This window comes from Indicator indicator, chromosome 1 (genome assembly GCF_027791375.1).
Source record: "Indicator indicator isolate 239-I01 chromosome 1, UM_Iind_1.1, whole genome shotgun sequence".
NCBI lineage: Eukaryota > Metazoa > Chordata > Aves > Piciformes > Indicatoridae > Indicator > Indicator indicator.
In genome coordinates, this window is record NC_072010.1 from 88,354,518 (window position 1) to 88,370,809 (window position 16,292).

Genomic DNA, 16,292 nt, shown 5'->3' on the forward strand with positions numbered 1-16,292 from the left:
GGCGCTGCGGGACCGACCATGAAGTTCAAGCTGTGCGGAGTGGGCTGCGGGCGGTTGGGGACGCTGATGGGCCTGGGCAAGAACGGGGCTGCCGCCCTGGCGCTGCCAGGTTGCCTGCTGTACACGCGCACCGGCTCGGCGCCCCACCTCACCCACGACAGCCTGCAGATGGTCAGCGGCGTCCCCACTGTGGCCCAGCTCACCTTGCCCACCGTGTGAGTACTCGCTGCCGGGGAGGGCCTGTCTGCGCGGCGCGGCGAGCTCTCGCAACGCTGCTGGGGTGGGCGGCCTGCGCACTTCCCCGAGTGCAAAGCAAAACGTCAGAGTTGGTTGCTCTTTTGTTTCTTATGACTTGTAAGGAAGCAGGTAAAGGGCCTAGAGGGCTGCATAATTTTTGAGCATATTTTGGCCAAAACCTGCTTAGCAACTTCATAGAATCATAGAATTGTTAGGGTTGGAAGGGACCTCAAGGATCATCTAGCTCCAACCCCTCTGCTATGGGCAGGGGCACCTCACACTAGATCAGGTTAATCAGAGCCACATCCAGCCTGGCCTTAAACACCTCCAGGTATGGGGCTTCCACCACCTCCCTGGGCAATCTGTTCCAGTGTCTCACCACCCTCACGGTGAAGAGTTTCTTCGTAATATCCAAACTGATCTACCCATTTCTATTTTTGCTCTGTTCCCCCCACTACCATCACTACCCAACACCCTAAAAAGTCCCTCCCCAGCTTTCTTGTAGGCCCCCTTAAGATACTGGAAGGCCACAATAAGGTCTTCTTGGAGACTTCTATTCTGCGACTGAATAGCCCCAACTCTCTCAGTCTTTCCTCATAGGAGAGGTGCTCCAGCCCTCTAATCATCCTCATGGCCCTTCTCTGGACACATTCCAGCACGTCCAGGTCCTTCATGTAATAGGGGCTCCAGAACTGGATGCTGTACTCCAGGTGGGGTCTTACCAGAGCGGAGTAGAGGGGGAGAATCACCTCCCTTGACCTGCTGGCTTCACTTCTTTTGATGCAGCCCAGGATCTGGTTGGCTTTCTGGGCTGCAGGTGCACTCTGGTGGCTCATGTTGAGCTTCTCATCCACCAGCACCCCCAAGTCCTTTTCTTCAGGGCTGCTCTCAAGCCGTCACTGCCTGGCCTGTATCGGTGCTTGGGATTGCCTTGACCCAGATGCAGGACCTTGTATTTGGTGTTGTGGAACCTCATGAGGCTGCCTTGGGCCCACCTCTCCAGCCTGTCAAGGTCCCTATGGATTGCATCCCTTCCCTCCAAGTATCCCTCTTGTTCACCACACAGCTTGGCGTTATCAGCAAACCTGCTGAGGGTGCACTCAATGCCACTGTCCAGGCCGCCATCAAAGATGTTAAACTTCCTAGTGGAATAATCAGCTTTAGAGGCAGTCAGCTCTCAAAACCAGTGAAGTAAGTGGCAACTGAAAGGAAAGAGATTGTTGGAAACTTTTCCCTTGGCTTGTGTAGTTTTTGAGTCATTTATGTCAGTAATGCTGCCTAGGGAGTTATAGTATGACTTCATGTTCTCTGGCAAGTCAGTGGTCACTGGTCAGTCATGGTAAAACCTCTGCCTTTTTGCTACGGAACTGTGAGTGCCCTGGTTTGCAATCTGTGATCCTTGACCTCTGTAGCTCTGGCATTTAGGTCTCTCTGTCCTTGCTTACCTGCCTAATAGCTGCATGGCAAGTATCGGTACCTAAAAGCAATCCAAATTCAGACAATGCAGAAGTATGGAAACAGAAGCCTTAGTTAGAAAAACAGTGGTCTTTCTTGACAGATGTTTGCTTTGTTAATGTGTTTTTGTATCTGTATGCAGGGCAGAACTTCATGAGGTACTGGAAGAATATAAAGAAGGAGCTGCAAAATTTATAGGTAAAAATGTGTGTGTGTTTTCATGCATGCCTGGAGAGACGTGCAGGTGGATTCTCCATTTTTAGGTAGTACAGTAGGCAGAAGGTCTAGGCATAGGTTTTAGGCATTTAGACATTTTCTCACTCAGTGGTGTTAAAGAAGGCTTGAAATAGCACGTTGTCACTTAAAACAGAGTACAAAAATACATAATTTTGCTTTATTGCTCTTTTTCTGCACCCAGGTTTCTTCTGCAGCCTCGAGTCACTGCTGCAAATGAATCTTGCCAGATGCAGCTTGACTTCTTTTGATGAGGAAAATTAGAAGCTCTCATGAGAATGACCTTTCTCATTCAGTTGTTCAAATACATTTCCTGAAATTATCTGTCTGCTCAAGGTGGCTTTTTTGATTCTCATAAAATAGTTAGTTTCATCTGAAGCTTTCCAACATGAAATCTTCATCCAGGATGAAGAATAAAGATGCAGAGCACCCCACATTAAATCAGTCTCAACTGGTGGACACTTCTGGATCCAAGCTACTCCATTTTGGGATGTTAGGGGAAAGACCCATTTTGGATTTGCAGAAGCTTTGATGAACTGAAGAAGCAGGTGGAGAAGCTCATTTCCTCCCTGTTGCTTGTTCCTGTCAGTTTAGCAGTTGGACTGTACTTGCTCCCTGGTGTTCTTCCTTTTTCTCATGTTAAGGAGTCACCTCTAGGATTAAACTCAATTTTACTTACGGGTAGTCAAATACAAAACAGTCAGTGTAGCCCAGCCCTCAGCTATTGCACCAAGCCTTTGTGATCTTCATTGGTCCCTGTACACCACTCTTGAAGCAGTTCCTGAATGAAATCTCTATCTTAACACCTTGGTGATAAGAACAAGTAAAGCAGCAGTTTCTCCATTTGTGACCATCCTGGATTTTCCCTCAGATTTTTGTAACAGATCAGTAAAAGCCTGATCACATGCATGGTGCAGCCAAGATCCCTCTTGTCAGGCTTGTGTGGTGAACCTCACAAAGGAACTTGAACACAGGGGTAACATCCTGTGTGATTGTGTCATAGCCTATATATATACCTGGGAAGGTAACTCAGAGAACTGGTGGACAATCAGCCATGTCAGCAGGCTTCTTTGAAATGCTTTGTCTGTCTTGTATCTCAGTCTACACTGGCTATAGTGTAAACCCTGTCAAAGTGATGACATCTTAAATTTCTGTAATTTACATATAGTTCTTTGTTCTAGTGGACTTTGCAAGAAAAAAGCCTTCAGTTAGAATCATAGAATGGTCCAGGATAGAAGGGACCTCCGAAGGTCATCTAGTCCAACCTCCCCACAGTCAGCAGGGATGTCCCTAACTAGACCAGGGCCTTGTCGAGTTTTACCTTGAATATCTCCAGGGAACTAACCTCCAACCACCATCCTGGGTAACCTGTTCCAGTGTTCCACCACCCTCATAGTGAAGATTTTCTTCTTGATACCCGATCTAAATATGCCCTTCTCTAGTTTGAAGCCATTGCCCTCATCCTGTCACTGCAAGGCCCTGTAAACAGTCTCTAGTGCTCCATCCTTCCTGTAGACCCCCTGCAGGTACTGGAAAGCTGCTATTAGGTCTCCCCAAAGCCTCCTCTTCAGGCTGAACCACCCCAGCTCCCTCAGCCTGTCGTCATAGCAGAGGTGCTCCAACCCCCTGATCATTTTCATGGCCCTCCTCTGGACTCTCTCCATCAGGTCCATGTCCTTCCTATATTGAGGGCTCCACACCTGTACACAGTGCTCCAGGTGAGGTCTTACCGGAGCAGAATAAAGTGGCAGAATCACCTATCTGGATCTGCTAGCAATGCATCTTTTGATGCAGACCAGGATGTGGTTGGCCTTCTGGCCTGCAAGCACACACTTCCTGCTCATGTCCAGCTTCTTGTCCATCAGCAACCCCAAGTCCTTTTCCTCAGAATTTCTATCCCCTCATCCCCCAGTTTGTATTAATAGTGAGGATTGTTCCAACCCAGGTGCAGGGCCTTGCACTTGTTGAACCTCTTGAGATTCACCTGGGTCCACCTCTCCAGCTTGTCCAGGTCCCTCTGGATGACATCCTGTCCCTCTGGTGTATCGACCACACCACACAGCTTGGTGTCATCTGCAAACTTGTGGTTGGTGCATTTAGTCTCACTATGTCATTGTACAGGTCCCAGTACTCCACTGAGAGATATCACTTGTCACTGCACTCCATCTGGGCTTCACTCCATTAAGCACCACCCTCTGGATGTGACCATCCAGGCAATTCCTTATCCACTGAACAGTCCACCCATCAAATCCATATCCCTCCAACTTGGTGAGCAGGATGTTGTGGGGGACTGTGTCAGAGGCCTCGCAAGAAGTCCAGATAGATCACATACCTCCACAGGTGCTAATGCATGTATCAGAACTGAGGTATTTTTAGGAATGTTTTGTATGTGTTGGTTGCACGTACATTATGAATGCATGCATTAATGTAAATTATTATAATTTTAGAAAATATTCAAGCATTTTTACCCTATATATTTTAAAAACTATTTTGGATGTGCGTCTCATTACAGAAGCAAAGGTACAGCCTTGATTTCCAAAGCTCTGAGCTAAATAGCTTTGATTTCCAAAGGACATTTGCACTTAGCTGTCAATAAACTTCCAGCTGCTTTGGGAAGATTTATTCCTCCAAGAAAAAAATGAACATTTCTTTATCTGTAACTCCTTGGAGTCTTGACCGATTTCAGCAGCTATCTGTGAAGAGAAAACTGGATGGTCGTTGAGGCATACTGTCTAGCTTTCTGACATTTGAAACTTCCAATCTGGCAAGGATGATAAATTTCTCATTTTTGTAGCTGATTTGTTCTCTCCCTATATGTTATCCTTCCTTAAGCTCTAGGCTTGACGTTGTTGCTCAGTCTAGATTGTGTCAAATGTCGATGTCTTCAGTGTATCAGTGGAGTGGTAAGGTGAGTTACCTGTTGAGTCTGGGAAATTTTAGGAGTATTAATAAACAAGAAACAAATCTCAAAGGAGCTATGCAGGCTGCTGAACCAAGGGGTGTTTGATGGTTTGTCCTCATGTTGTTCTTTCCTCACTGCAGCTAGTAATTCTGGGGGAAGAAATCTGCCTTCTTTGGTACTGGGAAATCAGATGAACAATGTGTTCTTTGTCACAGTGGATGTACTTGTGTGTGGGAGAATAGCATGTTCCCTTTGGCAAATTTACAAACCACATCTTTGCATTAGCTTTGTTTTGGCTGATGAAACTCTGCTCTGTGTTTGTGACCCTGCTCCCAGGTATGCCAGACACGGTGCTCTACTGCTCCCTTCTTGACCCAGTTGCTCCCTGTCCATCTGGCTACAACACTAACAAGGTACAGTAACTTGTAAAAACTTGAAGGGTCTACTTCAGATTCCCTGTGAGAGTGTGCTTAGACAGAGATTTTTTTTTATTTTAATGCTTTATGGAAAAATAAACCTATGCACAAAGAGGAGTGTTATTTTACGTGCTCATTCCTTTAATCAAATAAAGTTGCACATTTTCTTACCTAGCAGTGTGTTCCCTGAACAGGTAAGTGGCTGTTCAGATAGAGAGGAGGGCTCTGCACTCCTATGGTGTTGTGGTTAATATGGTAGTAGAAGAAAGCACACGTGTTTTAGCTTACATGCTGTGCAAGCTTACAGTGAGGTCACTGATAAGTGATAAACCTGAGCCTCTACATATATGTTTGCAGTCTGCTATAGGCCTACAAAGGGGCAGAGCTTAATATTTCTGCAGGAAGGTGGCTCAGTAGTCCAGGAGTGCAGTGTGGCAGATGTTTGTCTGTTCCATCCTTTATCCCTGACAATCCACATGCTACCTGCTGTCTGCCACCGATTTGGCTTGTAGGGGTTACTCCAGACATCTGTTCAGATGTGGTCAGGCCCAAAGCCTGTTTTGGTATGGTCACATTTAGTGACAGGTCACTGAATAACAGGATAATTAGTGCCATGCAGCTATCAGCATATATCTTTTGCTGTTGGGAGTCAGGCAGAGTCCTGTCACTCAACAGGGAAAGAATTACTTGAAGTTTGCCTCACCATTGTGCAGCTGTGAGGCCATGTCAGTGAGCTAAGCCTGGGTGTTGCAGGTTTGACTTTGCTTTCTTTTTTGTTGTTGTTGGTTGTCTTTGGGTTTGGTGATTTTTATTTTTTTTTAGCTTTTTTTTTTGAAGCTGGTGAAAATTTTCTGCAGCTGGATCTGTGCTGACAAATACTTCTGAAAGTTTTTTGAAAGCAGTGGGACAGAAGGCTCTGGATTCTGTTCCAGAAAGCCTGGCACAGGCTGGGTTTAAATAATCATGGGTAATGCTTAGTTCTGTAAGCTGTGTGGCTGTTTTATTCAAGCAGCCTTTTTTTTTTTCTGAAGAGCAGAATGAAGGTATCTTGACTTGATTACAGTCTGTGCCCTTTGGCTCAAACAGTTCTGACTCCTCTACCTGCCTTCACCAGCTGGTGATGCTCTCACATAAGAGGCAGCAGGTACTAACCAGCCAACATGCTGCTGCACAGCAACATGTATTTGCTGTGTTCCAGTCATTATGCAGGTACTAATTTTGGATCTCTCTCTGTTGGAGGTTGTTTTTTATGGGAAGTTTACAAAATTGCTATTGCTGTAGAGACTTCTGTGTCTGTTACTCAAATATAGTGAAATTGGCAGATGAGGCCAAAAGTAATCAAGAGAAATGGATGGAGAGACAACAGACATATGGTGTATCTGCTCAATCCTTTTTTTGGAGACCAGACCAAAAAAAAAATTGTTCTGCTTGTGTTTTTTGCATCAGCTGATCAAATTTAAGTTGTGAATTAGTATGCATGAGAACAGCACTGCTTAATCTGTCTGTCTGGCGTAGGCTAGGAGAATGTGTTTAAACCCTCAAGCCTTAAAAAGTGCCCATAATACTTCAAGCTATAAGCTGTTTCTGAAAGCTGAAAACTGTTTCTCATTTAAAATGGAGTTGCAGATGAAAAGAACTAACTTCTAAGGGGCTCAAGCCCAATACTTTACTTCTTTAAAATTTTAAATGCTCCTTTAAAATTTTGGAGCATCAGTGTCACAAGTTTACTTTGCCATTTTGCTCTGGTGAGACCTCGCTTGGAGTACTGCATCCAGGTCTGGAACCCTCAATATAGGAGGGACATGGACTTGATGGAGAGAGTCCAGAGGTGGGCCACGAAAGTGGTCAGGGGGTTGGAATCACCTCTGCTACAAGGACAGGCTGAGGGAGCTGGGGTTGTTCAGCCTGGAGATAAGGAGGCTTTAGGGAGACCTAATAGCAGCCTTCCAGTACCTGAAGGGGGCCTACAGGAAGGATGGAGAGAGACTGTTTGCAAGGGCCTGTGGTGACAGGATGAGGGGCAGTGGCTTCAGACTACAGAAGAGTAGATTTAGGTTGGATTTAAGGAACAGGCTCTTTACCACGAGGGTGGTGGAATACTGGAACAGGTTGTCCAGGGAGGTGGTTGGGGCCCTATCCCTGGAGATGTTCAAAGTGAGCCTCGAGAGGGCTCTGGGCAACCTGATCTAGTTGAGGATACTTCTGCTTACTGCATAGGGGCTTGGATTAGATGACCTTTGCAGGTCCCTTCCAACCCAGACCATTCTGTGATTCTGTAAGTTTAACAATAGTACAACACAACCTGCTGCACTCACAGGTTAGTTACTGATTCTTCAGAACAGGTTGAAACATGGTAGCGTGCAGAGTTGCAGTAGCTGCAGTAACACTGTGAATCGGAATGGTTACTGAGTTTAATGGTGCCATGTGCTCGCCCAGAGGTGTTCAGGTAATATAACCTCTGTGCTGGTGGGTTTTGTCTTGTTTTAAAAGCTTTTGAGGGTAGCATGGAGTAACAATGGAAGATGGGGGTCCTGTGTGTGCACACAGAATGCAAAGCATGTGAGCAGACTGTGAAGACTGTGAAATCCCAATGAGTACCTGCCGGTTCTTACCTTGGCTCGCTCTGAAAGCTGTGTGTTTCTTTTCTTCCAGGTGTGTCTGTGTGGTTTATATATGCACACGATGTTCACATGGGTGGTATGAATCCACTCCTTGGAAGAAGAAATTCTTTCTCTGGTTTTCATTGTGTACAGAAAACCAGCGAGCTGTGTTTCTTGTTGCAGCCTTTGCCTGCTTTTCATGAGATGAAATATAAGTTTGATGGGAATTAAATCTTTTCTTCTTTTTTTTTTTTTTTTTCCCAGTTTTGCCACTGATTTGTGGTGATAAACCAGCTGCTTTATCTCAGAGACTTCCAAACATGTGGAGAAATCACTGTGTTGAGTGTGATGGTTTCACCAAAAAGCATCCCAGAAATCCCAATTCAGTCATTTATTTCCTTTCACTCATTGTGCCAGGTGCAGCAGGTTATCTCATCCATGCTCCAGAAGAACTTATCCATGAAGTATCATTCTAGTGTCTAATGTTTCACCAGACCAGTTCCTTCTCTCATTTGACCCTTAAGATCTATTAACCTTTGCAAATAACATTCATCCTTGTTCTCCTTGACAGACAGTGTCCCTGTGGGGCACCTCAGGGCGGATGGAATTGACAGCTTCCAAGTTCATGGACATACAGCGAGCCATCCAGCCAGACTGGTTCCAGTGCATCTCTGATGGAGACACCATTTCTGGGGAAGTTAGTAGAAAAAGGGCCGAGAAGTCTGTGGATAGATCTCTTTCCTTCCTGGATATATGCCTTCAGCTGCTAGAAAAATCACCGGTAAGATCCCCAAAATATTTGGGCAGTAGCACTGCAGCCATGTTTAGGCCTGTGCTGCATTCTGGGCCAGTCCCAGGATGTGATCTAGTAGGAAATTGTCATGCATACATATCAGAGAACGCCCAGATGACAGTCCTGAATGAAGTATAACCAGTAGCACAGAAGGGTTTCCTTCTGCTCTTCTCTTCTTTTAATAATTTGCCTTCTGTACTACTCTCTCTACTTGTTGAAGAGAACTGCCTTGCTTAACTTATTTTTTGTTCTGCTTTTGGACTGCAGTGCTTTTCTTTCCCTTACCTTCATGCTATATGCATGGGCAAAATAGAATCTTCTCATTCAGACTGAGAAGACCCATCTTCTTGCTCTGAGGTCCCCTTTGTTCCAAGTGAGGGAGGACTTGCTAGAACCTGCCAGTGTTCGTTATTTCTTCCAGCAGCTTGGAAATTTCCCTTCTGATGAAAGGGGACATACTATCATCTGAGTTTGTACTATAAAGGCAAATGAGTGACAATAGCTGATACTGGTGTCCCCTGAAAGGCAATTCATGGTGAAATGGGGTGTTGACAGACAGGAAAATGGTACCTGCTTTGTTTTCTGCACTGAAATCTGTAGTGCTGAGTGGCCATCTCTGAAAAGCTGAGTACAGCAATGATCTGTGCTTATTGCTTTCTGTAGGGAGGTGGGAATAATGGCACCAAAATTATGACTTAGCGTAAAGGTAGGGAGCATAATCTTGTTTCTTCTAATCTCATTTCTACCTTACTGTCAGACTTAACAGTGTTGTGTGGGGAATAGTCTTACATGGGTAGAAACACTGTGGCTCTGGCAACTTCCTGAGAATGCAGTGTTTAAGTAGCAGGCACCCGGAGTCTGGGCTGGTGGATGCTTTACACTGAGGTGCATGCTCTAACACTTGTAGCTTTCTCCTGGGCCAGGAACTACAAGGAAGTGTAATGTTTGGAGCAATTGAAGGTGGAGATATCTTGGAAGAGAGGCTCAGATCAGCCAGGGAGACTGCCAAGCGACCTGTGGGTGGCTTTCTGCTAGATGGCTTCCAGGGATCTGCCATGGCCAAGGAGACCAAGTTGAAACTGATAGCTTCTGTCACAGCAGAGCTGCCAGAGGATAAACCAAGGTAAGTTGTGTGGCCAGCTTCCTAAGAAGTCAATCTGTCCTATTATGAGGAGCATCTACAGGCTGCTGTGCAATATTACTGTAGGAAATAATCCCTATATTGCACAGCTCTCTGTGAGTGCCAGGATACATAAATTCTGCCACTGTCAGGCTGAAGTCTTAACCTTTGTTTCAGTTTTTAGCTGCAACTGGCACCAAGCTGTGCTCATGCTGTGGGTCTGAGTATTGGAAGCTATTTATTGGGTTTTTTTAGGAAAAAATTACAGGTAGGATATGTCTGTGCTCCTTTCATTTGACCTCTGAGGCCATGGTTTACCTGAAGCTCAGATTGTGCAAAAACATTCGTATCAACCTATTTTACAGAGACCTCTTCTTTAAGAAAAAAAATTGTTGTGTTTCCAGTTCTCTCTGGTCTGAACTGGAGAATAGCAGAGAGGGGTGCTGATAGAACCAGCCAGTGCTTACACAATCTTACGGCAACAGTCTTGGTTACACTTCATGATCTCAGAGCTCCCTTACAACTGGAACAATTCCATGATTCTATGATCTCTGACCTAGTGCCTGGGGCACTGAGCCTGCGAACTATCAGAGGTGAAACAGCCTGCCACAAAACAGTTGTTCTCTGCTTGGAATGGCATAGTGTGAGGATGGTTGTGTGTTCTGATGTGTTGGTTATACCCATCAGATCCATGCCAGAGACTGAACAGGAGTGGCAGTATTCTTGACTCTTACAAATTCATAGATTCATAGAATGGTTTGGGTTGGAAGGCACTTCAAAGATTATCTAGCTCCATCCTCCCTTGCATTGGCAGGGACACCTTCCACTAGACCAGGTTCCTTGAGGCCTCATCCAACCTGGTGTTGAACTCCTCCAGAGAGAGGGCTTCCTCAGCCTCCCTGGGCAACCTGTTCCAGTGTCTCACCACCCTTGCTGTAAAGAATTTCTTCCTAACACCTAGTAAAGTCTTCCAAAAAATGTGTGCTAATATTTGCCAATGGTTCAGAAGTGAAGGGGTCTCTTAACATTGGGTGAAGCCTGCTGCTTTTTGTAGGGGTTGTTCTAACAAGAGCAGCAGTACTATGGGTGCTTTTTTCATCATTTCCTGAAGGGAGTGACTCAGGCCCCACTGTTGTTCTGTAGCTGTGCTGCCCTCTGATAGCTGAGCCTTGCTCTGACCTAATGGTGTTCAAAAGGAAATTCCATGTAAAAGCATGTGTCTGGTGTTGCAGCTCCTTCATGCTTGGCAGTGCCTGGGGTTTGAATTTTCCTGACAATTAGAGGGCTTGCTGTGTTGTTGCCATCCTGTCTGGTTGAGCTACTTAAAAGATCTCCTGGGAGCATTAGAGTCCAATCTGTTCAGCTAACCTTAGTGGCTACCAATGCATCTGCCTCATCGATCAAATGGTTTGCTTGTCTGGTTAAGACAAGTGTTTCTGACCTCTTTGTAGGAAAAAAGCTGGTTAGCTCTAGGGGGCTCTTGTAAGTACCTCAAGTGAATTTCAGATAATCCTGCTTTCCTGAATCACCCTTGTCATTCTGGCTGGAGAAGTTGTTTTGCAGCTGTGTTCTACTGCAAATTCTCTAGAAGACAAACACTTTCTGTGATCCACTCAAGGGCCTGCTATGAAATGATCTTAGGAATCTTTAGAGTTCTTTCACAACCTAAAGATCTAGAAGCCTCCTGATAAAATTTGTTTTCCTTTTCAGTAGCATCCGAACCCTTACTAGAGCAAATGTTTGTCCTTACTTCATCAAAGATAAGTTTTAGCAAGGGGTTTGATCACAGATGCAGAGTTACTGTTTTAACCCTGCCATGACAGCCTGGCACTCATTCTGTAAACTTCTCCCATCCTTATTCTGTGCTCATCGGTTTAATTGGAGTACTTAGAAAAGTGACTAAAAACGGCACCTTGTGACTTCATTTATCAGCCCCTGTGTATTTTCTTAATTATCTGTTTAGACCATTGCCCTACATTAGCTTCTGCTGCTGTCAGCCCACTATGCACCTGCAGGAGAGCAGGCGCTGCTCCATTCTTTTCTGCTTCACCCCACCCTCAGGGAAGCTGCCAACTAAATTTGGCTAACAGCAGGATCTTTATTACCATTGGTGGCAATCCAGCTGGGCTCTTCCTAGCTCTTAATGCCATGTCCCAGGAGATGTTACAGCCCAGGTTTTTTGGCAAATCATTTGAGCAGGTAGAGTGTAAAGAGGAAGGAAGAATAAATTAAGGAACTTTTCTTTTTCCCATGATATTTTTCATTTGTGCTTCAAGTGCTGTTTGATGTGTCTGTCACCTGAAGGACTTCTCTGACCAGCCATCTACTGCTGTCTCTGCTGCTCTTTAGCCTGCTTTCTAAACATTTCCCAAGTGAAGGAGTCCATGTGTCTGGAAGCTGATGGTTCCTGGGGGCATTTACATGACTAAAGAAACTACCTGGTTTGTGACATAGACGTTAGGAGAATTTTGAATCTGAGTGTATTTATGTATGTGTAAAAGAAACCAAATGAACAGATTGAGGTTTTTCCACAGTAAATGAGGGATTGTTGCTGTCTTCCAAATGGCAGATAAAGAAAAGCCTATCATGTACTGGATAGGTTAGAGGTGGGGAAATGGAAGCATGCAGGATTCTGAGCAGTGGCTTGTACCCACTTGTCTTCTGGTTAGCAGCTACACGGATAAGCTACACATGCTGCATGTGTGTCTTTTCCTTCAGGTACCTGCTTGCTTTTACTCAGAATGTTCTAGATCTGTCTTCTTGTGTCTTTTACAGAATCATCCATGGTATAGGCAAACCAGATGAGGTGCTTGAGTGCATTGAAAGGGGAGTGGACATTTTTGAGAGCTTCTTTCCCTTCCAAGTGACAGAGCGAGGCTGTGCCTTGGTTTTCAGTTATGACTGCCATTCAGATCCTGAAGCAGCAGGTAGGCTTCTTTGAGGGTCATTGCAGTTTTTACTGTACCAGCTAGCATTGTGGGAAGCATAATTCATGCTATGTATGAGGGGTTTGTTCCTGAAGTAAGTGCAGTAACCACTGGAAAAACAGATTCCACTGTCAAGTGTTGCTTTTGAAGGTGGAGTACTTTGGTGTGAAACCCATTGAGGCAGACTTGGGGACTCAGCCTAGGGTATGAATGTCTGACTAGCCAAAACATTAATTTCTTAAACATTTACTGAAAAGAGAAGTACTGGCAAACTTTCTGTTACCATTTGCAGTGAAGGCTGGACTTACTAAGTGGAGATCTAAGCCACTTGATCTGCAGAATTAAGTAAATAGGCATCTGTTTTAATAACACATCTTTAAGTCCCTTCTTTCTAGTTGACAGAAGTTAGGGATCCTGTTTCTTAGGACAGCTTTTCTTTCTGTCCTTGCATTCATCAGTTCATATCAAAATAAAAAGGAGATGTTCATAACTCATTACCTCATTACACTGCAAGATGGGAGCATGGGTATGACCCTCTAAAGCATATACCAAATGTGTTTCAAATAGCTCTTTTGTTTGGGCCTTTTAAATGTTTTTAATACAGAAAAACGTTTTCCATTTTTTTCCTCCTGAATAGAACCTAGTGATTTTTCATGCCTGGATAATTAATTCAAAACCAGCTAAACAAAACATCTTATTTCTTTCAGTTTGCTGCGGTGTTTTTTTTAAACCTTTTCTTTGTTTGTTGTTCTTAACCTTGTGTCACCTTATTTGTAAATTGTAAGATTCCGAGTAAGAACAATTTCTTTATTCTATGTCTGCTCAACACTCAGTAGGCATGGATTGTGCAGGCAGTAATATTGATGTTTCCAAATACATCTCTTGCTTAAGAACAAGCCTACAAAATTATGGAGTGATTTTTTTTTTTTTTAAGATTGCTGAAAAGGCAGGTGTGAAATCTAAATCTTCTGCGTTAAAGCTACCAGCCTCTTTTGATTCCACTTGTTTAAAAACCAAACCAAATAAACAACAAAACCAGACCACAAAAAGGCAAGCAGCTGAATCTCTGAAGCTGATGGCAGAATGGGAAGTGGAATGATTGAAATGCAGATGAGTTGCCTGTCTGCTCTAACAAAAATCTCAAAAAAACAAATTTGTTCAGGTGATTGCATTCTATTCAACATGTAGTTCAGACTGGAAATATTTTTGACATTTTGTTAAGAATTCAGCTCAGTAGAGCAGCAAAATGTTATACTGTTGTTTCAGCTCTAGCTCTTCATTAGGTTTAGTAGATTAGTTTTGACTTGTCTCTTGCTGTTTTCATCATTTAAAATGGTATTTTACTTAGCTGAACAAGGACAATTAAAGAAATACAATTGCTTATTGTAGGAAAGATGTGGAAATTTGTGACAGGAGTTTTCAACTGGCAAGAGACTAGCAGAAATACCTTTTGTAAGGTTGCCACCCTTCCTCTGCCCTTGCTGTCTGTTCATAAAAGGCTGTTGTCTTTTTATTTAAAACAGCTTTAAAACAAAATGGGGCCCAGGACATGGAGAAGAATGGTGCTGAAGACCAGGATGAAATCTCCAAACCTGACCCAGAAATGACACCATTTGAGATATTTCTGAAGGACAAAAGGTATGTGAGTTTGTGAGGAGGATACCTGCAGCTGTATCACTGAATAAGATACTTCTCTGTATTTAATTGCATATGGTCAGTAGCTGGATAGGAGGCTTCATAAAACATGAGGATGTTGATGTAGTTCTGAAAATTGAATAGGAAATGTTGGACAAACACTCTAGCTTGTTACCAGGTAACAGTGTATGGCTGAGAGCATTGTCTTTTGCCTGACCTAAAGCCAAGGATTTCCTCATCACTTATCCAGCAGATGTACTGTGATCATAACTGTTCTCCAGCTGAAAGACAGTAGGTTCTCAGAAGTTATCTGGGGATCATTTTGGTCTTGTGCTGCAGTGTTTCTGTCAGAGAAACCACACTTAAGGCTCCTCTCTGCTGTTAGCTGTGATGTAGCCACAAGTTTTCCTCTGATGTAGATGTGTGGCCTTTGGGCTCTATAGTGAGTTTTGGTGTGATATTTGAAGTCCTTCATGTCAGAGATCCTGGCCTTAGATGACAACACAGAGCAGTTGGATTCAGGCCCTCAGGACTTGAAGGCTCAGGTCCTGGCAAAAGGCCATGTAGTACTGGTTTTAAACTAGAGCAGGGTAGATTTAGGTTAGACATAAGGACGAGAGTGGTGAAATACTGAAACAGCTTGCCCAGAGATGTGGTTGAAGCCCCATCCCCGGAGATATTCAAAGTCAAACTTAATGGGGCTGTGAGCAACCTGATCTAGTTGGAGATGTCTCTACTCACTGCAGGGGTGTTGGACAAGATGATCTTTGAGGTCCCTTACAACCTGATGCATTCTGTGATTCTGTGATATCCTTTATTGCTGGAATAGGTGTTCTTACCTTTGATGTTATTCCACATGGCTTCCTCTTTAGATACCAAGATGATTTTGGACCTTTGCTGGAAGGATGCACCTGTTACTGTTGTCAGAGGCACACTCGTGCCTATGTCCATCACCTTCTCGTGACCAATGAGCTGTTGGCTGGTGTCCTGCTTATGATGCACAACTTCCAGCATTACTTCAGTTTCTTCAGTGCCATACAGGATGCCTTAAGAGACAATAAACTGGATCAGCTGAAAAAGCTCATATTCAGGCAGGTGCTTCAAGGACCAGCAAATGCAAAGCCAGGCCAGTGAGCTCAAAGAGCAGAGAGGAGGCTACAGGCTATGTCCTTACCAGTGGACTGTAGAAGGTGAACTGCCAGCAGGGTCACCTGGAGCTGTTAATAGTAAAATGCCTGCCTGCCTGCCTGCCTGAAGGGAATTAAAGGAGACGTTTGAAGAGGATCTCAGTTCCTCAAGGGGAAGGAAAATCTTATTCAAATGGTTAATCCACTTGTTGCATTCTTGGGGTGTGGAAGAGCCTGAACAGAACAATATGGATAGCTTCGGTTTTAGTTACTCACGACTGGGTTTTGATATGGAAGGACAGAATTATTGAACTTGTGGTTGAAGGGGAAGCAGGGCATATACTTAATCCAGCTGCCTGGAGACTTCGCAGCTGTTTGGGATTCTCACTCCATACCCAATGGATGTTACAGGTAATTATTTTTCTAGGAAATCCTAGTGGTGCAGTTGTCCTATCATGCAGCTCCCACGTTTTGGACATTGCCATCATCTGCGTCCCTGAAAAGAACTGCTCGAAAGTGCTGCTGTGCTCAGTGGCGCAAAGGACTGTATGAGTAATTCTTCCTCAAGCTACCTGCAGTGTGGGATATTCTCTGGGACAGGAGGACATCCTTCACATGGCCTTGAAAACCTCAAGAATCTTGGTCTGTGACATCAGAGCCAGAAAGAAGAGAAAGTGTTTAATCCACGTCCTGCTACAGAGTGTTTTTATGACTCTGTATCCTTTCACCTGTATGGACTGAGATTTCACTCCTTCATTAGCATGTGGATGATAATGAATGGTCCAGCTGTCCTAGCACTGGTCAAGTAACAGGCTATCTAAGTGTCAGTGCAAGATGGAGCTGTGG

At 44.3% G+C, this 16,292-nt stretch overlaps 1 protein-coding gene across 1 annotated transcript; it reads left to right on the forward strand.

The window, feature by feature from the left end:
- Positions 1-18: 18 nt before the first annotated feature.
- Positions 19-15,453, forward strand: QTRT2 (queuine tRNA-ribosyltransferase accessory subunit 2). The gene is made up of 8 exons (XM_054387945.1): positions 19-215; positions 1,835-1,890; positions 5,165-5,241; positions 8,416-8,625; positions 9,561-9,760; positions 12,533-12,684; positions 14,208-14,322; positions 15,192-15,453. Exons 1-8 carry the CDS (start codon positions 19-21, stop codon positions 15,451-15,453), a joined length of 1,269 nt encoding a protein of 422 aa, XP_054243920.1.
- The last annotated feature ends 839 nt before the right edge of the window (positions 15,454-16,292 follow it).